Genomic DNA, 21,672 nt, shown 5'->3' with positions numbered 1-21,672 from the left:
CTATATATTGTATCAATTGTATCTCAGGTGTTTTTCAAGAAAAATAACTTTGGGGTTTTTTTAAGGCAGGATGAAAAGTGACTGATTTAGGAACTTTTACAGGCTCAGAACCCTGGAAGGGCTGCAGACTCCCCAGGCTGGCACACACTGATCACAGTCCTGCCTGCTGGCCTAATGATGGATTTAAGATCATCAACTTAACGAGCTTTGGATGAGGTGGGTAACAAAGCATGGCTGGCGTGCAGCACGGGGATATCTGTGGGCTGCCATCATGTCCTAATCGTACCTGCTGGACTCACCAAGACCGACAACCTTAAGAGACTGAGAACTAGAAAGAAACAGTTTCTCCCCACCCCCTCCTACTTTTCAGCTTAATTACCCTCTGCAAGTTTTTCTGTTTCCTCATACAACCAGGTCCTCTTTTGCTGAAAAAAGACTTTGCATAAAATAAGGGAAACCCCAGTAGTTTCTGCTGGGTGCAGGTTTCTTAAGGTCTGCTGTGTACAATTCAGACTCCACTATAGATTTCATTGTTTTTAATTAATATGTATTTGAATAAAGCATGTCCTACTTTGTAAACAGTGTCAAGCCAGTTCAACTTTGCTCAACTGAGTGCACAAGGAGCCCAAGACACAGCTCCCTAACAGTGTTCTGTGGGGCAGGAACACCCCAAATAACTATCGCCCAGCCAAGCCCTCCTTTCTCCTGCTCAAACCTGGCCTCATAAAAACAAAATCTACTAAAACCAGTACATTTTTTCATCTCTCCACATCTGAATTTCTCCCAGGTCAGCCTCTTCAGTGTACAAATCCCATCCTTTTGCATTGCTCAGGCCCTGCAGAACGAGTACAACATATGGTATGTAGGGCAGGATGCAGGCACAGGCAGATTATATCACCTCCCCACGCTTCCGTGTGTGGAAAAGGGGCGGAAGAAAGGCAGGAACTTCATTCAAACATCCTGAAACTCTCAGAGCCATATAAACACTCAGACTTGCTCTAAGCAATGGCTTTTGTGAGAAGAGCAACTTGACTTTAAAGTGTCTACAAGAGAATGGTTCAAATTGTTCGCTGAATTCTGGCCACCTCTGTTCCCCTTGAGCACAAGCGGATTAGTTCATCTGTTGGGGCTTTTTTGGCAGCTGAGCAGAACATGAGGGCAAGCCCCTTCTTTTGCATCCCATCTTATACTCATCCCCACCTAGGGCAGTGCTTCAGATGTGAAAAGATAAAGGAAGACAACATGCAGGTTAAACCTTAGCATGGAGGGAAACTGTGTCTCTGCAACAATGCTACTGGCTATTACCTCAAGGAAGGCTTTATAGTACAGTGCACTCAAATAATTTGGGATTCTTAAATGAACAAACAAACTCTCGCACACAAACTCTTCAAAACCCAACCATGTCCATTTGCCAGCCGGAATGGAGAAAAGGTGTAGAGGAGATCAAAGCAGATGGAGAATTAAAATGTTACTAAGAAGAATAAAATAGCCTTTTGATTTCTGGCACACCACCCCAATCAACAATGTTAAAACACCTCAAAAGTAGACAGTTGCCTGAATATACTGTACAGATGAAGTGAACTTCTAGTTATAAACAAGTGGTTTTCACTGAGTTATTTACATTCTCATTTGGGTCAAAGAGGGGATGAAAGGAGCTGAAAGTAGCTGGAGATGTTATAGCCTGAGTGTTATTGTTGGGGTGAGGCTGGAGTTAATAGCTGAGCCATTCAGATATAACAACATACTTAAAGTAGCTTTATTCCGAAAGTTACCACTTTGGTATGTTTAACCTATTTAAAATAGAAAGTATTTAAACAATTATTCTTCCAAGCTTTTGTTTATCTCAGAATCCAATTACTTTATTTTACAATGTTTACCTTGTTCCTGTCATTGCTTGAGAAACCTGAGCAAATATAAGCACCGAATTATCCAGGAGAAGAGTGAATGTTGCTGTATACAAACAGGTTTTCAACTCGCCACACCAAGCAAAATGGTAACAGAAGGGCTGATTTCTACTGGTGCTACTTTTCAGAAGGATAACTATAGTAGGGATTTAAATATGATTTTTAGGAATTGTTTTTTCTTAGAAGACGGGATCCTTTACCAAAGACTTCCACTCAATGGATAATTAGCACCCAGTTTTTTAGAGAGTTTCTGTCAAATAATTCAAAAGGAACAAGAAACAAACACTCCAAATCCCTGGGCACGGCAGTAAACCACCTCTGTCCCGACCTGGCCCCCAGTTCCCTTCCTGGTCTTCTCTTCACTCACAACTTATTTCTCAATTCTGCAAGGGTAATACCTTCTTAAATGATCTAATGAGACCATCAAACACCAGCTGCCCAACAGCTAATTCCCACCCCCAGTTCCAAACTATGTCTGCAACGCAGGTGAGCCAAGGAGCCTGGATCCTCAGCCTGCTCCTCCAACCCCCCTCCTCGCTCAACTACTGAGGAGACGGGGCATTTCAGAGCCGTGGACAGCACGAACGCTGGTGCTTTGGAGTGCAAAGTACAGGGAGTGTGGTCTTTGAAACCCTCATCCCTAAATATCGAGGTTAAACATTCATAGCACTGGACGTGTCCCCACAGTCAAGGAGCTGGGCTTCTCTTCGCCCTCCAAGTTCCCTGCCGGCGAGGACCGCAGGGACACAAATCATGTTACCCCTGGAGGCTCACGAAACTTGGGACACAGCCTTGGAACTGCCGACTTCCAAGAAACCTCCCTCCATTCATTGTACCGACGGGCTTGGCAGGGAACGCCTGGGCTCTTTACAAAAGCATCGCTCTGAAAACGGGCGATTCAGAGCGGGTGGCTGGGGGCGAGGAGGGGTGGGAAAAGATGAAAAAAAAAGTGCTTCTCTCCCTCCTTTCCCTTACCCCGAGCGCTGCGCTCCCACACTCCAACTCACTCTGTGTCCCCGTCCCTCTACTCCCGACTAACGGGAGCGGCTCCCCCGCAGCACCGCAGCCGGCTCCGGGTGCGTTCAGCGAGCGGAGCCCGCACCGAACCCCGGACTGAGGGGCCGCAGGTGCTTCCCCCCCGCCCGGAGCCCCCGCCGCGCACCCACCTTGTAAACTTTGCCGAAGGCGCCGTCTCCCAGCTCCCCCACCACCTCCCACACCTCGCCGGGGTCCAGGTCCCGGCGGACATGCTCGTACTCCTTGGAGCGGCGCTTTTCGAAGGCGGAGAGGCGCAGGATGCGGCGGAAATTGGCGAAAGCCATGCCGGAGCGGGGCTGCCGAGGAGCCGCGGGGAGCTGCCGGCAGCCGCCTCCCGCTCCCGGGGGAGGACGGAGCCGCTGCGAGCCCGGGGAGCGACGAGGCGGGACCGGGGCCGCCCCCAGCCGCGCACATGGAGCCGGGGCCGCTCCACCTGCTGGGCTGGGCCGGCCGGGACAGAGCCATTGGCCGCCCGCGCCCTCCGCCCGCCCGGCACCGCCCCGACGGGGACCGCCCCGACCGGCACGGCTCGGCCCGGGTGCGGCTCGGCACCGCCCGTCTCGGCACAGCTGAGCTCGGGTACGGCCCGGCATGGAACGGCTCAGCTCGGCTCAGCTCAGCCGGGCCAAGCTCCACCCCGTCGGCCCGGCCCGGCTCGGCTCGGCTCAGCTACAGCCCGGCACCGCCTGGCTTGGCTCAGCCGGGGCAGGTCCGCCTAGGCGGGCATGGCTCAGCTGACGGCTCTACCTGTCCCGTCTCAACCGGGGAATAGCAGCGGGCCATGGCATAGCCCAGCTCGGTTCGGCCGCTCTGCTGAGCGAGGCAGAGGGTCCCCAATCCCCCCCGGCTGCTCACGCCGCTCCATGCAAACACCGGGACAGCCGGGCAGGGAAGGACCGAGCGGTCCTCATCCCCGTGCCCAGCCCGCAGCATCCCCTGGGCTGCTCTGCCTCGTGGGCTGCGCCGCGGGGTCCGAGCAGAGGCACGTCCCCGCATGGAAAATCCTAATCCCAAACTGCCTTGGCAACAGAGGCACGTTTCCTGCTCCCCCCCGGTTCGTCTCCCGGGAAAACAAACAAACAAAACTGTTTTTAAAACTCCCAGAAGCGGGAATTTGAGTCCATCCTCACGCCGGGCACCCGCCGCGCGCTTGTTTTAGGGAAGATGAGACCCGGTTGGTGTCGAGTGGGAAGTTCACATCCTCTCCATGGCGACACTTCAAATCCTCTGGAAAACTGACTTGAAATCCAGTATGGAATGGGGACACCTAGGGGAACGCCCCGGCGGTGCAGCCCCGCTTCCTAGCGGCTCTGTGCTTCCCACAGGGATCGGGGGTGGATGGTTGTCCCTGCACACCCCGGCGACACCTGCACCGCCCACACACCGGGTGTGTTTTGCCCCTTGTCATCTTTCTTTTTAAAAAATAGGTTCATCCTGGTATAGTTAGCCCTCACGTTTATATTGGGAGTTTCCCAGTACCAGTGCTTGAATTTAAAACTCAGTTCCTCCATTATGCTCGTAGTGAGGCCCTGGCACAGGTTGCCCAGAAAAGTTATGGATACCCCATCCCTGGAAATGTCCAAGGCCAGGTTGGGTGGGGCTTTTAGCAACCTGTTCTAGTGAAAGGTGTCCCTGCCCATGGCAGAAGGTTGGAATGAGATGAGCTTTAAGGTTCCTTCCAACCCAAACCCTTCTGGGATTTGATTATGATTCTACTATTCCTGGAAATTTGTGGCTGAGAATTGCAACTTTCTTGAAGCCACTTCCATATCCACCTATTTCTTTCCTTCTCCCCACTGAGTTGTAGGAAAAACAAACTGCAAATGCAAAATACATCCCTGAAACAGAAAGAAGATGAAAAATATTGAGCACTTTTTTCCCACCTAATTTCACGGACTTTGGATTTGATCTGACAGGACATGAGGATTTAGCAGTACTGGAGTAGAACAGAGTAGAATAGAATCAGAGCAGCTACTTTTCAGAATTTTGTGCTGTGAGGGGTAATTTCCATGGCACCAATACTGTTTCGCTGGTCTTCCACCAGATCTCAGCCATCTGAGATGAAGCTGGATTTTGGGTGTTCTCTGCAGCACCTGTGTGTAGATGAAGCACTATTTGTTGTCAATAGGAAACATTGCGGCACTGGCAGAGTATTTCCAGCTCATTGATGCTCATTGAAAGAATTACCTCTACAGTAAATATTCCTGAACACGAGATTGGCATTAATGCTCTAAAATTACAGGCCCTGTGTACTGTTTTGAAAAGCATTACACAGAAAGCTGCATCACTTGGGATTTAAAACCAGAGATCACAGACATTACAAATATTGCACTTCAGATGTTCCAACAACTGCAGCATCCTGTAATACTAATTAACCAGCAGCTTGGTTAATGTGAGGGCTTGGCAATTCCCCAGAAAGCTTTCAGACACAGCACATATCACCGTGTCCTCCCTGCTCCTGGCTGCTCTGGAAGGTGACACAACCTGGCTACTCCTGCATCATATTCTGAAATATGTGGGGCTCAGGAGACTGTGCTGAGCCACCGAGATGCATTTCAGCTCTCATTGAAGATACTTCTTTCCCCTCCCCCCTTCCATTGCCTCTTTCCCTGTTTGTGAGACAGACAAAGGTCCAAGAGCCTACATACCCTGTTTGATTTTATGGTATTCCTGTCCCCCGTGTTGCAGCAGCGTGTGAAGCCCCCGGGTCCGGCTCACCAGTGCTGTACAAACACGATAACCAGGTCCTGGCACAGCGAGCAGAAAATCGATGTAGGAAAAACCCCGGCCACTGATGCAGGAGATCCTTACAGCTGTGCAAGCAAGATGCCAGGAACAAGGAGGGCAAGAGGGGATTTCAGGCTCACTGAAGCTAATTCCTGAGTACTGCAGCAACCTCTCATGTAATCCTTTCCACAACATGACCGTGCTCCCTGTTAGAAAGCAGTTGGGTTTCTTGCCAAGAGTATTCTCCACATGAGGCCATTTGCAACCCCTCATCCACAGGTTCACCATTTCCCCACCTCATGCCTGCAGTTCTTCAGTCTCTTGTCATGTCTTTGCAAGACATGCTCCAGCTCAAATGATCTCTCTTTCCATGGGTTTCCCTCACTGACAGATATTTAAGGGTAGCAGAATCAGATCAGGCTGCATATTGTTTTTAGCAGCGAGGAGTAGTTTGTCCTCTGTGTTTGCACCTGGGGAAGTTTGACTGAAATTCTGGATCTGGAGGTTTGGCTCTTCCTCTGCACTGGAGAAGATTAAATAGGACTAAAGATAATTGTTACTGGATCATGAATTAAAAGTTACTGTTACAAAAGAAAAATGGGTTCCTTTTTTCAGTGTTTCTGGTTTGTTGGAAAAGTCCTTTTTTCCTTCGGGTGTGGGGTAGAAAAGAAGAAGACAGGAAAAGCAGACAGGAAAAGAAGAGAGGCAGACAACAATAAGCACTTTTCTGTTGCCTCTGTGCAGAAATCACATGACTCTCTCATAAATCAGCCCATCTTATTAATACTGTTCTATGAATTCTGAGCACTATCTCGTGTCTGTTCCTGTGTGTTAATTGCCTGTGCAACCTGTCAGGGAGCAGTGGGCATTTAAAATAAAATAAATCCTGCTAATTATTGCTCTCAGCTTTGTGCAGGCGATGCCTGAGAGCTCACTGCTCTCCCGATCTTCAGTTTTATTGCTTTCTCCGTGACATGACTGACCTGAATAAGGATCAGATCATGCTACTGTTCAACTCACTGGACTGAAACGTGAGGGGGAGGATTTATATTAATGAGTTCTATGTGGTGCTTTGCATCCTCCTGTTCCACTAACTGCACACCCTGCAGGTCCTGGAGTTGGTACAGGGACACCTACACCCTCCAACACCCCATAATGGGAATCGGCTCATTGGAGCTGATCTTTACTTACAGTGTGCAAGGATTGGAGAAGGTCCCTGGGTCTGGATGTGTCTGCAATGCTGCTACACTGAAGAGGAAAGCAGGAAAAAGAGCAGTTGCCCTGTTAGTGCCAACCTTGCTCCTCTGGGATAAATTGAACTCTGGACCTGTTGCCGGGTAGGAACCATCTTAACACTCCTCCCAGCTCATGCTGTCCCTCTTAGCAAGGAGTTCAAAAACGAAGCCCTATCTGAGGGGAAGAGAGCTGAACATCTGTTTTCACCCATTGTTTTTTGCTGGCTGGTTGGTGCAGTGCCAGTGCCCTTCTTCAGCCTGCCCGGCATCACCTACAGCCCCACCTGGGGAGGGGCTGTGCCTTCTCAGGGAAAGGCAGTGAGGATGCCAGGCCGCAGTGTGGGAGAGGGGTGGTAGAGCCAGGATTACCCCTGGAGCTCAGCCTTGCTGTTGGACATGACCTGCAGCTTTGCTCTGGATCAGGAGCCTGGCCAAGGGCCAACACTCAGGGCTGCTGCCCAAGGGACTCAGGGAGGAAGGAGAGAAGCCAACCACAGGGCATGTGGGAGGGATGGGAAAGGACCTCTTAAAGGAGGATACTGACCTGTTGGAGCAAGTCCAGAGGAGGCCACCAAGAAGACTAGAGGGATGGAGAACCTCTCCTGCAAGAAAAGTCAGAGAAGTGGAATTGTTCAGCCTGGAGAAGTTTCAGGATGACCTAACTGTGGCCTTCCAGTACCTGAAAGGAGCCCAGAAGAAAGATGGAGACTATTTACAAAGGCCTGGAGTGACAGGACAAGAGGGAATGGCTTCAAACTGACAGAGGGTAGGTTTAGATTACATATTAGGAAGAAATTCCTTACTGTGAGGGTGGTGAGGCCCTGGCACAGGTTGCCCAGAGAAGCTGTGACTGCCCCATCCCTGGAAGTGTTCAAGGCCAGGTTGGACGGGGCTTGGAGCAACCTGGTTTAGTGGAAGGTGTCCCTGCCCATGCCAGGGGTTGGAACTGGATGCTCTTTAGGATCCCTTCCAACCTAGGCCATTCTGTGATTCTGTGACTCTATGAAAGCAGCCTTGCAGCACGGCTGGCTGTTGGTAGCTCTCCCTGAACCCAGCCAGCAGCAGCTGGGAGGCTCCATGGCAGGAAGCACCAGGATTTTGGTATTTCCTGAGGGTGTGACAAGCAGGAGGTCACCTTTATTCTCTGGATGCAAGCACTGGTTGGTATTCCACATATTCTTTCCAAGCAGGAAATCAGTGCTTATCACGTGTTTCTAAATCTTTCTGCCCTGAAACAGAACCATCTCAAAAAGTAGTTCATCCATCAGCACATGGGACCTGCCTTTCAACTGTTGGACATCAGCGTGAACAATATGATTAATTTTGATTGGTTTTAATGAGTTTGGAGCCACAAGGTTTCTCTTCAACCCCATGAAAGAACATAGGAAGGTATTTAAGTGCTTTGATATATCTGGAGATGAGGTCAAATTAGAGAAATTAAAGTCTGAAGAGAGGCCATGAAAATGTCCCTAAATTCAAAATTAATCCTTAGAATTAATTTGGTACTGCAGCTCACAAGTGATTCTCCCTTAAACCTGGGGGCTTTTCTCATTCACTCCAGGGGCAAGTCTTTGATGACTTACTGCACTGCCTGAATTAAAAATATTTTAACAGTAAGATATCAGCAGGAAGAAATAATTTTTGGGGTTAAACTGGGCATATTCCTCTGTCTGAGACTGTAATGGGAAGAGTTGGGCAGGACTGGGAGAAGGGCCTTTATCTAAGCCATTTTCTTCTGAGTTCATTTGTGGCTTCTCATTATTTTCCAAGCTCTCTGCAGTCCATTCTCAGGGCTGTGGCTGGGGAGGTACCTTAGTGTGGTACACTTGGACTTCAAATTCCTTCGAGGAACATTCCTAGAGCCATACCTTGGCTCTGTGCCAGATATGAGAAGCTTGCTCTCTTCTGTGATGGATCTTCATTTTGACCTTAAACCAGCTGCAGGTTCCCAGGAGAGTCTGTGTGGATTTCACCCATTCCCTGCAACCAGAAAGGGAGCAAAGCTGGTCACAACACCTCCCCTCCTTACAGAGGTGCAGGCACAAACCCCTTACCAATTTGCTGCTGCCACCAGCTCACCTTTGTCCCTGTCTGGTCACTGCTGCTCACTCAAATCCCCCCCTGCTCTCTGATTAATGATCTCCCGTAGTTACACAGTTAATCAGTCATTAACAGGCTGTAGACATCTCTGTCACAGCTCCACACCATCCTCATGACTTCCAGCATCTCAGCATGCTCTGGGAGCGCATCTACCAAGACAGCCCTCAGGAATCAAGGGAGATCACTTCACTTGCTCCTCCTTTCTGCTGCCAGCTTCCTGGGTTATTGTCTTTACGGATAATTCTCCTCCTGTGTTCCACCAGCAGTATCCTCTTTAATTATTTGTTACAGGCATTTTTTGTACCTCTCAGCCCTGTAGGGCTTGCAGCCTATTTCCTGCGTGGTTTAGCAGCGCAGCGAGGTATCAAAGCCTCCATCCTGTGGATAGTTCTCTAATGCCCTCACAATATTTTCCTGGAATGAGCTGTTCTAGCCCCAAGTTGCACTGATCCTGTGCTTTCATCTCCAGGCTGCCTGGTTAAAAGCCACTTTAAGCAGGAGCAGTGTGGCTGTGACCCTGCCATGAAGGCACCTCCCTGCTCCCCCAGCCATGGGGTACCTCCAGATGTTGTGAATCACTCCAACATCTGCAAGTCATTACAAAAGGCAGAGCAGCAGCCATGTGCCAGGGAGGTGCCCTATTAGCCTGTAACATATTCAGGATGAGCCTGAGGCAATCAGTTGGAATCAATTTCTCCTGAGTCAGTCGGGAAACAAGCAAGTTGGAGAAGGGGACAAGAGCCTGGACTTGGGGGTCTTTCTCTGAAATAACTCTTCATGGTGGGCAGGCCTGCCCTACTAAGATGGGATCTATCTCCTCTCCAAAACTAGCAACTGAACTACAAGGAATTTGAGATATTTGAAGTTTTGTGCATTGACAAACAATAAGAGGAAGGGAATCATGAAGACCCTCCCTGCAGGACCAGCCTGCTCCTAACAAATTCATAAGAACCCTTTACCCACATGGGAACAACACAGCCTCACGCCTCTGACCTCCTGGGCTCAGCTTACACCCACCACAGAGATGCACCAAACTTGTAAAAAGTGAATAAATCACAGAACTGCAGCAAAGCAATTCCTTTGCTCCAGGGTGAGCATGGCAGACTCATGTCTGAGAAGGAGGAAGGACTGATGCAAGCTGGATTTCAGCCTTGTACCTCACAGCTCCCCCCAGGACTAATCCTGATGCTGGCATTACTTTCCCACCACACTGCAATAGTTGTGTCTCGTTGGTGTTTTGGAGTGAAGCCCTTCCTCTGCCCTGCCTTCCTCCTCTGTGCTGCTGTTTGGCCACGTTCAGGCACACACGGAGCCAGGCTGGTTTGACATGGGACAGACGGGGCTCTCTCCAAGGCTGGAGGCGCTCGCAGTGGCAGCTTTTGCTCCACATCCCCGCTCCGGGCACGGGCAGCTCCCATCCTGCTGCCGCGCTCGCGAGTAACAGCCCGACAACAGGAAACGCTGTTTGCTTTGTTAACGAAACCACCTAATTAAGGCCATGTGGAGAAAAGGCAAGAGAAGCAGTTTCGTTCCTCTTGCTAAATATTGACTGTTTACCCTCCGGGCACAGCAGCTCAGTGAATTTATTTCCCCTCTCACCTTACACACAGCCCATCACACACCACGGAGCTCCAAGCTCCAAACTCGCTGCCGTTGGAGTTCCCTTAATGAAGCAGCATGAGGGACTAATCAGATTAGAAAATTCCAGCCTCTGACCTCCCAGGAAGCAAGGTTTTGGCTTGTCTGCAGGGTGGCATCCCACCTCTCAGACCTTTGCAACTGCTCTGAGTCCAGAGAAAATAAACTCCATGGCTCAAATCCCAACTTTTCAGGATTATTCAGAGAACACAAAGAACTACTCTTCGCAGGGCTGAAGTGAGAGCTCAGCGCCTTTTCCATAAATTACCTTGATATTTTTAGCCCAGATTTGGAGGGAGTACCCACCTCCAGATGCTCCCTCTAGTGCCCAGAGCATCTCTGCATCCTGCACTGATCAGGACTGTCATCCCAGTGGAAGCAGCAGCAAAGTCAGGCTAGAGGTGATTTCCCTTAGTGCTGTCTCCAGGTCCTAACACAGCACTGTGTTCAAGACCAGGTTGGATGGGGCTTGGAGCAACCAGGTCTAGTGGAAGGTGTCCCTGCCCATGGCAGGGGGTTGCAATGAGATAAACTTTAAGGTCCCTTCCAACCCAATCCATTCTGTGATTCTGTGAAATGGTTTCATACAAGCCTTTGCACCTTGTTTCGTGTGTGTATTAAAAAGGGGAATATGTACAGATAATAGACGTTATATGTACACACATATAAAAGGAATAAAAATTACACATATATATTTTTATATGTATATGAGGGGAAAATTTCCAGGAAAAAATCACATTTTGTTTGTTTGTTACTCATATCGTGAATTCTATTGTGAAATTATCCTAAGATGTAAATAAAAATGGAAATATTTAGCTGTGATAACATTAGACCAAAATGGCCTGCAAAGAATTATTCCTACTCCTCTGATACCTTCTGTAATTAATCAGGACTATAAAAGTGGTGACCTGAATTAAGACAACATGTCAGTTAATGTAATTACAGGACAATTACACAGATTCATTACTTTTGTTCACCAAGGAGCCAGAAGCTGATCCACAGACAGCACAGGAGGTTCATGCTGGATGTCTGAGCACATCTCCAGGCCCTGTATTCTCCATGGATTACACACCTAATTTGCAAGATAAAACGTAGTCACACACTGAAATTAATACTAAAATGTGTCTCTCTGGGGTGTCAGAGGTAATGGAAAAGTTGTGGCTTTCCAGCTCAGAGCCAAAAGCCTTACTGAAGAAATTTAAGGAGGAAAAACAATGCCGAGTTTATTCCTTAAGGCATGGCATTGCCACTATTACTTTCATTTTTTAAATGCAGGGGAAGAAAAAGGTGGATTTTTTTGTTTTAAATATAGGAAATTTGTACAGTATTTCCAATAGAAGTTCAGGAGCTTTTGCTCTCAGTGGTAAACGATCTTCCCTAGGATAAAAAAAATCACATAATTTATCAGTCTGAAGACTGTGATGTGTCAGCCAAGTACCAGAGGCACAACATAAAATACATAATGCAGTTTAGAAGTTACCTATGTTCATAGTAGGTTTACATTGGTCTAGAATTCTTCATTGACCACACAAGCCAAGGAGGGGAAAAAAGCTAAAAAGCCTATTTGACACAAGTGGTAGATTTGATTCTAAAAGTCTTCATAAATTTACAGGGGAAGAAACAGTCATGTCACTGGAATCCCCTCATCCCTGTTCCCCTGTGGGCTGGAGCTGTGTGTTTCCTGTGTCAATACCAAGTCTAGCACCGTATCCTGTGGAATAGGAATGTTTGTCACATGGCACACACAATCAAACTGCATACAAAGAGTTTTACCATAAAAATGAAGGTATTTATTCAAGAAGTACAAATTTGATGGTACCAGCCATCTTTGAAAGCCATTCCCATGAGGCAGAGAGGACACAAACCGAAGTCTCTTGCTCAGAGCATATGAAAGCAAGTGTCACACACGGCCAGCTAACGCAGTCCTTTCCATCACTGCTCAAATCCACCTCCACTTTTGAAACATTCCCTGGACTTCAGAGGCACAAGTAGGGTTTTTAATCCAAGACCAGTTAGTTATTTTAATGAAGCCATCAGCTCAAATTTATTTTGTTTTCAATTGCCTTAAATTGTCTCCAGCCTTTGACTGGATTCCAATTTTCTAAAGAAAAAAAAGGACTTGGGAATGAGCAGGTGCAGAATTTCTGGAGCTCAAGATGAACTAAAGGTTTTAAGGCAGGAGTCAGGATTTTAAGTTCTCTATTTGCCCCATGGCTCTGATTGAATGGTCTTCCTCTGTAAAATATACAGTTCTACTGGATATATACCCAACACGTGGTCTTGCTTGGAGGGCAGGAATGCACTTTTTCATGGAGAGTCCAGCAGACACATTTGTTAAAAGTCTCAAAGTCCATAGTAAGAAGCCTGCTGGTTAAAACATCTCATCTTCCAGCTGCCTGACTTGTGTAGGCTCAGTGGCATGTATCTCCCTTTGGAAGGAGAGCTCCATCTCCATCTCCTACGGACAAGAGCAACACACACACGGCTACGGAATATCTACGTGGATGAAATATGGAAGAGGAGAGTCATTTGTAGAGCAGAGCAATCAAAAACACTTCATGGAAAGGGAAGTCTTTAACCAGGCAGACTTGTATATACAGTCATTAACCAACAGAAGCGTTTGTAGCTGCAGATAGAACAGCAGGACATTCATCATCTTGGGGAGAAAACAGAAGTGCGGACGCTGGGAAATTGAATCCAAGGCTTCCCAGTGAATTTGCAAGGCAGACCACCAACACCTAGTGGGTTTGAAGCACATTTTTTGCTGTTTTCCAAGGAAGTTGCAGAGCGTATGAAGCTCATCCCCCACCCAAAGTACATTTTTCAAAATGCCTTTCTGAAACACCTCTACGTCCCACTGCAGGAGAGCACAAGATGCCCTGGAGCTTCCAGCCACCATCCAGGAGGGAGTTGCTTATGGGGGAAGTGGTGAAGGGCAAAGGAAAAAAAAAGCCCCTTTTTCTAACAGAGACTACTTTCATTTCAAAGTAACAGGATTTGAGCAGCGCAGGGAAAAAGCCAAAAAAATTTTTTTTTTTTTTATGTAAACATTCTCTGCATAAGGTGCAGGGTCCTGGATGTATGTACAGCAACACAGAAAAGTTTGTAAAATATAGATCAAGAGTCAGAAACAGTTGCGCTTCTGAAGCATTGCAGACATGGAAAAACGTTCAGCATTCACTTCGTCAACACCTACACAGCGAAAATGCTTTCAAAATTCCATGGGTAAAAGCATCCCACCATTGTAAGAAAGAGTATTTTTTAAAATACTTTTAAGGAAGATTTTACATTATTTACTAGCAATGGATATATATGCAGAAGCACATCACACTACAGCAATATTTTATCAATTGACCATCTGCTTCACCAAAGGTTATGCACCGTGCCATGGGTTGCCCTGTTGCTCCAATGAATTCTTCTTTCCTCTCCTCCCCAAAGCAACTTAGGGACTTTGTGTGGAAGGCAAAGAGGAGCTGGGTTTTGTTTGGTTGCTCCTGGGGTGAGGTTTTTTGTTGTTGTTACCCCTACTTTTACCATTGGGGTGTCTATTAACAAACGAAACACTACACTGCCAACACACACTATTTCATTTTCCAAAATATTTCCCAGCTCCAGAGAAGCAAAGGCTTTCAGAAAACTATATATTCCAGGCTGTATTTTCTGCAGAAGACACCAATAAACTGTCATGCACAAAGAGCCAAGGCAGTCAGTGACATTTTGGGAGCTGGATGCTCTAGAAGGAGCAGCTGACACTTGGTTGTAGAAGAAGACCCTGAGAACCCTTCTGCAATGCACCAAGCAATGTACCTGCAACAGCTGCAGCTCTTCTGGAGCTCCCTGGCCCTGTCAGACTACCTATGTTCATGCCTCTCTGCCCTTCAAGCTGTTTAGGAGTGTGGACTTTCATTAGGTCATTACTTCTGTGTCAGGCAGAAGCAACAATAAAGAGTATAAAAATCTGAATTATGTCAAACAGACCTGTCACTAACACTGTAAAAAAGGTTATCTACTGGCATCAGTTCACAGCCAGAGCTAATCAGAAATGGCACAAAGGGCTGATGGGTCTAGTGCGTAAAAAAACCCCAAACCTATTACTTCTCAGTTGCCTGTATTTGGCATTGGAGGTGTGCATTAAAAAACTTGTTGAATTGTTTCACTTATACCCAAGACACCTGAGGGTGTGGGGCAACCCACCAAGTTCCAAAACACAACCCAGGCCGTGCTGCCAACATCCTCCTGCTGCAAAACAGGGATGCACACACCAGTGTGCTGTTATCCATCCTCCCCTGAGCAGCCACCAGCCCCCACCGGGGCTGCCAGTGGCTGAATACCTGGTTAGTCTCCCTTGAGCTGTGCCTACACTCTGCCCTGCACTCAAACAAGCCTGAACTCCCTACCTCAGGCACATGGGGAGACCCCTTCTGCCCCTGAAACTCATCCCACAGGAGCCCCAGCCCATTCCCCTGCACTGGTACTTGCACCAAAGCCCACCTTGTAGAGCAAAGATAAGGCATTTCAGAGACAGAAGCAACTGTTCTCTCCTCTAGTTCTATAGTGGGACATGTCTGTCATATGCCTGTACACCTTCATTACTGATACTTTTAATGTATATTTTGAAATTTAAAATTATTTCCCAACACATATCTTGTAAAATTTTGTTTCTGCAGGGTATGTGCTTAGTACCTCTGTAATTTTATACAGAGAGGTTCAAAGTCTTCACTGTCACCTCTAAAAGTATTTTACCATTGAACTCTTTCAGTTTTTGATATGTAATTAAGGAGGGGGGGAGGCTGTTAGAGGAAAGAGTATTTTCATGAACCAAGTCTCTGTTCTACTCAAAACCCACTCATGACATGGCCTACACATCATCACCTTTCTCCCTGCCATAAAAGCAATTAACATAAAACATGGTCATCTATAACAGTGTAATAAAACTGAACCATTTCCAGCTAAGAGGGAGAGAGGGAAAGAAGGAGCTCTCCCAGTCCCTGCACGCTGTCCTCTCAAAAACAGTACCTGGTGACAACTGCCTGAATGATAATAGAAAAAGAAAAAAATCACCAAAAGGTATCCTAAAAAAATTAAAAAGTCGTGGTTTTAGTGTTCACAGTTCCAGAATTGTCACCCTGGTTTGCTCTTCCTTAATCTATCATGATTTCCCCCCTTCCAGAAGGGACTGCAGGGAAATGACATCGTGAAGACCACTTATATAGATATGTAAGTTGTGCCTTATGAGACCAGTAGTATCTTCCTGGCATCAAACCATCCTTTGCCCAGAGAAAATCCAAGAGATTTTTGACTTGTTTATGTATCAAATATTTTTCCCCCACTGGAATGCAAAAGATTTGGCTGCAAAACCCCAGTACAGTAAATCATATTTGTCTTAAAAAAACTCCACAATAGAAAACTTGTTATAGATTAGTATTTATCAGCTTCACTCTCATCTTTAAAAAGAAAAAAAAAAAAGAAGAAAGAAAAGCAAGTCACTTTGGTGTTTATGAGAACAGGGAACTTATTTTCCTTTACACAGCTCTGCCACTGCACTTCAGGCATCCCATACCCAAGTGAGGCTAAAGGAGCTGTCACAAAAACACAGGCTTGATACAACACAAGAACCAAAAAGAAAGCTGTAGTTCTGTGGGGTAAGGTGGGAAGTGCATATAAAATGTGGATCTGTTTCCCACCACTGATGTAAATTCTGCTTCCACCTGCTGGGAAAGACTTGTGCTGTTGTACAAGTGACCTCTGATGCTTGTGGTATAATAACTCCCTCTGAGTTCAAGAATCTGACTTTTATGGAACTAATGAAGGAGCAAAAGTAACAGGTTTAAAATCTTCAAGGTAACCCACCAGTTTCACCAGCAGATGAGAAAGAGCCGTGACAACTGTAGCTTTACACCGTTAATTCAGAGAGGGAAGACAGAAACCAATAAAGACATGCTATTCACACACGAATAGCACGTTTGACTTTGGAAGAAGTGAACTCATTTCAGTGATGGCTTAAAACCCAAGCAAACTAGAAGTCATGTTTAAAAGGAACAGGGCACTGATCTCAACCAAAGGCATTGCCAGGCAGGGGTGCAGAGCTGCCACGGCGACACAGAGCATCTCCAACCGAGGGAACAAGCTACTTGGTCCCCCCTATCTCCATATGCTCTGATTCAGATTTTTGAGACTACAAAAGGATTTGTCATTTGCTGAAAGGCCCCTCTTACACTCTGAAGGGAAAGCACTGGCTGTGAAGCACCACGGCCACACTCTGGGCCGCAGGTGCATGCTGGTGAGGACAACTCCAGCTGTCCTGGCTGGAGAGTCACCACAGCTAGAAGACTGGCTCCTGCTTCCAATGACACACCAAAAGCTGAAAACTGTGTGCTATTGTGTCCTCCTCACCATCTTCCGTGCTTTATGCCCTCTAGGAAAGCACGGGAAGCTACAGTCCTTTGCATCTGGGTGTAATTGCAGTTTAACCTGGACCTATTACACCAGTGCTGTTGGACAAAGGCGATGCACCCGTCGCTCAGGGGCAGATCAGCATCGCTCACCTCAGCTCACCTCATCAAAGTCTCTTTTCATGATCTGAGTGACAGAAACTCAGCAGGCACACACTCAGGTGCCCACCAGCCAGGAAACTTCAGGCTAAGTCAGTCTTGTAGCAGGTAAGTTTACAGTACAGTACGTGAGAGTTTACACGAACTAAGTTATTGCCTCAGGCTCCGGCGGGCTGCGTTCCCGGCTCGGGAGCCAGCAATGGCACAGGACTGCCTTGCCATCTTGGAATGTACAATTACTTGGTCTGAGCATCACCAGGAGCGGGTGACACAGGACAGAGACAGAGCCCCCAGCCCAGCTCCACTGCCCAGGGCTGGCTCTGCCTCAGTGGTGCCTCATTGGAGCACATGAGTTCGGTCGCACCTGAAAGGATCCTCGTGAACGGGCAGTGTGGGACTGACCCAGAGCAGCTGTGATTCTTGTATGAACTGTATGTGGTGCTGATATGAAATTGGATACATTGATTAGTTTTTAAGTTTGTTTGTTTTTTTAATAAAAGTGCTCTCTGTTGCTCTGGCCTCATGGATCAGGACACCACCGACAGTTTTCAGGATCATTACATATTTGTATTAAGTGAACAACAATATATTCCCTCCCTCTTTTCCCTTTGCCTTCCCCTTCCTTCCTTTGCCCTTGCCCCGTTCTGGTTGCTGTTGTGTTAAATATGAGATCAGGCAAACCCCAGAGGCCAGTTTACATTTTTATGTTTTTGCAGATCTCCATCACAGATGGAATTTTTGCTGGTCATTTCCTGGAACCAATCCATTAGCAGGACAAACCAAAAGAAGAGAGGGCAGTGAAAACAAACCCCATGACAGAGACGGAGGAAAGAAGAATCAATAAACAAGCAGAACTCAGTTTTCCACCGGGGTGGGATTTGCTAAGGGCTGGCTCACAATGACTTGCACCACGTAGTCCTTTGGGATTTTCAGCTCCTCCAGTTTCATTTTGTCTGCCAGGGGCCTGCCCGAGAAGAACCAGCGCTGGCTGCCTGGCTCCACTCCCTCCACGGCGTGCAGCCGCCTCTTCATGTGGTACACTGTGTCCATGCTGCGGACCATGAGTTTGAGGTCTTTGCCTGTGGAAAGGCGCAAACGAAGCTGGCATTCGTGCCCTGAATTGGGTGGGGGATCAGGAATATCCAGAGTCTCCAGGTCGCCCTTCTCCTCTATCATGTTGATAGGTGGGGCAAGGCAGTAGACGGGAAGCTGGTACCGGTTGCCCAGTTCATCGTAACACTCTGTAAGAGCACCTTTAGGAGAGAAGAGGGATTAAAATGAGTATGAATGCATGTCACATTTAACACTGAAGTGGTCATGCTGGGAAGCATTTACCCTGCTGTTAAACCACCCAAGCGATGAAGACTGAATTCAGGCTTTAAAGGACTAATACAAAAATCTTCAACACTTCACTTGCTCTCGTATGGAAACTTGAGGCTGAGTTAAAAGCATCCCCTAAAAACCAAACACATCCCTCCCTCCAGATAAACCAGGATAAACTTCAAAAGCAGAGATAAGGGATGATGTTGTACTCCCATGTGCCATTTAAAAGAGGAGTCTTTCTCCAGCAGCACAGCCTGAGGTTCAGAACACACAGGCACCCAGAAAATGCCACTTGGACGAATTACATGATGCTGAACCTGAGCTGTGAAAAGGCAAAAGACCACTGTGAAAGGAAGATTTCGTAACTTCTCAAACATCCAAAAACTGCTGAAACGGTTTCATACAGGACTCATGTTTTAGTGAGCACTGCCAGAATAAACAAACATGACCACCCAAGTCAGACAACTCTGTGGCTCCGTTCAGAGTCACCACCAGAACAACGACACTCAGCACGTACTTTATATTTGCAAAGCATCTGTAACTCCCATATTCAAAGCCCTGAAGTTTCAGTAGTGATTTTTATTTCCCTAGACTCCCGAGAGGTTCCTTGGGATAATCTGAGTGTTTGTGTTCAAGGCTGCATCTGGAATTCCTCCTCCCAGAAATGGTAGAGGGCACAGCACAGCTCAAGGATTATAACACACACTGAAGTATCAAATACAAGCTGAATTTTTCACAGTATGACTTTATAAAATATATTTCAAGTACCACGCTGGAAAAACAGCAGCATATTTTTCATACCATTTTAAGAGTAAGAGAAGGCCAAAAACAGAGCCCTGCTGCACACAGTGATCCAGGAAACAGAGGTGTTGAGGAAGCTGCACACAGCAGAAATCCCTTCTCACTGTGGTTAAAAACCCCACCTAGTCACACTCCAAGCAAACTGTTTCGAATCTACCTGCTATAACAAATTTCCACATTTTTGCCCCTAGAGGGGGCACAGCCACTTGCCAAATTACCCGTCCTTTTGGAGCTGGAAATGTTTGAAGAGGAGCCAAGTCCTTGAGCTACAGAATATTAAAAAACCTCTTTGACTTGGCAGTTCTGCACACAACAGCCAACTGCTCCTTGTTAGAAATGTAGGGGTTTTATTTAGTTGGAGGTTTTTTCATGCTGACAGTGAGTTGTCTTAAACTTTGCTGTTTGATCAGCAAAATTACTACAGTATAAATTTATAACTGGAGGATGTACTGTGTCACTCAGCCCACTGCAATAGCAGCATCTTCAGCTGGAAATCTTTTAGACAGAAGTCCCAGGTTTTTTTAAGGATAATTTGTGTTGATGAAAACAGACAGTGGAACTCTTTGGCTAAAAGACCAATGTTTTAGATGCATCTACTGTTTGTGGCTTTTCTGTTTGTACAGGCAGCACAAGACATCTATGGCCTAAGATTTAGTGAGAGAACAAAACAAAAAAGGAGATCCGGAAAAATATAGTTATACCAACTCATTATACTCTTGTATCATTTATGAATCTCAGAGCAAACCAGCTTTTATGAAAACTATACTGGATCCATTCCTTTCATGGTTCTTTGCCATTTACAGACTAAAGTCTGAAGTTCCCACACTTCAGTTTTGTTTTACAATGTTCATTTCATTCTGTATGCCTCATCTGTTTGCTAAATGTCACAGTATTAAATTCTGGACATAGAAACAAGTACATGTAGTTTGCTGCTAAAAAAAAAAGCGAAAACTGAAACTTCAACAGCCTTTCAATTAGCCAGCAGCACCTTTCTTTAAAAGCCATATATCTTAAAAACAATGCTCCTACTTTAGAATAGCATATCAAAGAGTTAATTTTAAATATCATGGGGTGAGCTTGCTAAGGAATTTCTTCATCATCTATATCGTTGCCCAGCTGAACTAACATCAAGGTCAAAGCATATGCTATAAACACCGGATTGCTTAATCCTAATCAGATAAGCAATATTAAAACAAGTCCTCTAAAACAGCAGCTAACTTGGAGGTCTGTATTTAAATGAAAAAAGACACAGTAGAGGAAACCTCTTGCCAATAAAATCCCACAGTCCCGTCCCAGACTGAGAAACAGTTTATAACAAACTGTTAGTGTAAGAATAGGTTACCATAAACCTCATCAGTAATCCCATTCATCCACTCATACTGGTAAAAATGTCCCTAAGACTCTCAAGTCCTACTACCTACCACTCAATGGCTTTCAAGACCAGATACATTGATTAAAATGCAGAAGACAATTACTGTGAGCAGAAGAGACTTTACAACAATATCCCCTCCTTACCAGCACTCCACACCTACTGAAGGCCAGGCCAGAGCTCCAAGGAGATGAGGATGTGTTGGTCCTCGCCTCCAAAGAATCACAGAATCATTTAGGTTGGAAAAGACCTCCAAGATCTCCCAGGTCCACAAAGTACCACAACCAGTCATTCTTTGAACACCTTCAGGGATGGAGACTCTGACACCTCCCTGGGCAGCTGTTTCCAATGCCTGACAACCATGAAGAAATTCTTCCTGACACCCAATCTTAACCTCCCCTGGCACAGCTTGAGGCCTTTTCCTCTTGTCCTGTCCCCTGTTCCCTGGGAGCAGAGCCTGACCCTCACTTGGCTCCACCCTCCTGTCAGGGAGTTGGAGAGAGTGAGGTCTCTCCTGATCCTCCTTTTCTCCAGGTTGAGCCCCCCCCAGCTCTCTCAGCCACTCCTCATAGGACTGACCCCTCAGACCTTTCACCTGGAGATATGGAGCTGTGCACACACATCCTGGTCCCCTCCAGCCAGTTCATTCCTGCTGGGCATTACGAGGCTTTCTGTCAAGTGATATTTGAAGAGCATCAGACTCTGCCACAATCTTCAAGATGTTGTAAACAGTGACAAACTCAAACGCAGCACATGAAGGGGTGTCACGCTGGTGGGGTCTCAACAGTGAAACGATGGCTGAACGTGTTAACAGGGGGTGTGGTGAGTGTGGGGCTATTTTAAGTGATGAAGGCAAATGCAAGTTATCAGAGAGGAAGAGAGAAAGTGGTTGAATTACCCACAGCCACTATGGCAAGGCCTATCTCACTAGCCAGATGGCAGCTCTTCACCGAGGCATTCGCTGCAGCGTCCCTTACACAGAGCAA

The 21,672-nt window shown here is 46.7% G+C and overlaps 2 protein-coding genes across 5 annotated transcripts in view; both read right to left on the bottom strand.

Annotated features, from left to right (window-relative positions):
* The window catches only part of STK10 (serine/threonine kinase 10), a 46,566-nt gene extending 43,270 nt beyond the window's left edge, over positions 1-3,296 (bottom strand). The window contains exon 1 of the mRNA XM_027643347.1: positions 3,071-3,296. Within this exon, the coding sequence (XP_027499148.1) occupies positions 3,071-3,226 (156 nt within the window). The 5' untranslated portion in view covers positions 3,227-3,296. The remainder of the gene's footprint in view (positions 1-3,070) is intronic.
* Positions 3,297-12,409: 9,113 nt separating this feature from the next.
* UBTD2 (ubiquitin domain containing 2) overlaps positions 12,410-21,672 on the bottom strand; it is a 52,162-nt gene continuing 42,899 nt past the window's right edge. For all 4 annotated transcript variants that reach the window (XM_027643448.1, XM_027643450.1, XM_027643449.1 and 1 more), the window contains exon 3: positions 12,410-18,446. In XM_027643448.1, coding sequence (XP_027499249.1) covers positions 18,049-18,446 — 398 coding nt within the window. In that variant the 3' untranslated portion in view covers positions 12,410-18,048. The remainder of the gene's footprint in view (positions 18,447-21,672) is intronic.

The sequence above is a fragment of the Corapipo altera genome, unplaced genomic scaffold (assembly GCF_003945725.1).
Source record: "Corapipo altera isolate COAL_440 unplaced genomic scaffold, ASM394572v1 75, whole genome shotgun sequence".
NCBI lineage: Eukaryota > Metazoa > Chordata > Aves > Passeriformes > Pipridae > Corapipo > Corapipo altera.
This window is presented reverse-complemented; position numbering and strand designations above follow the sequence as displayed.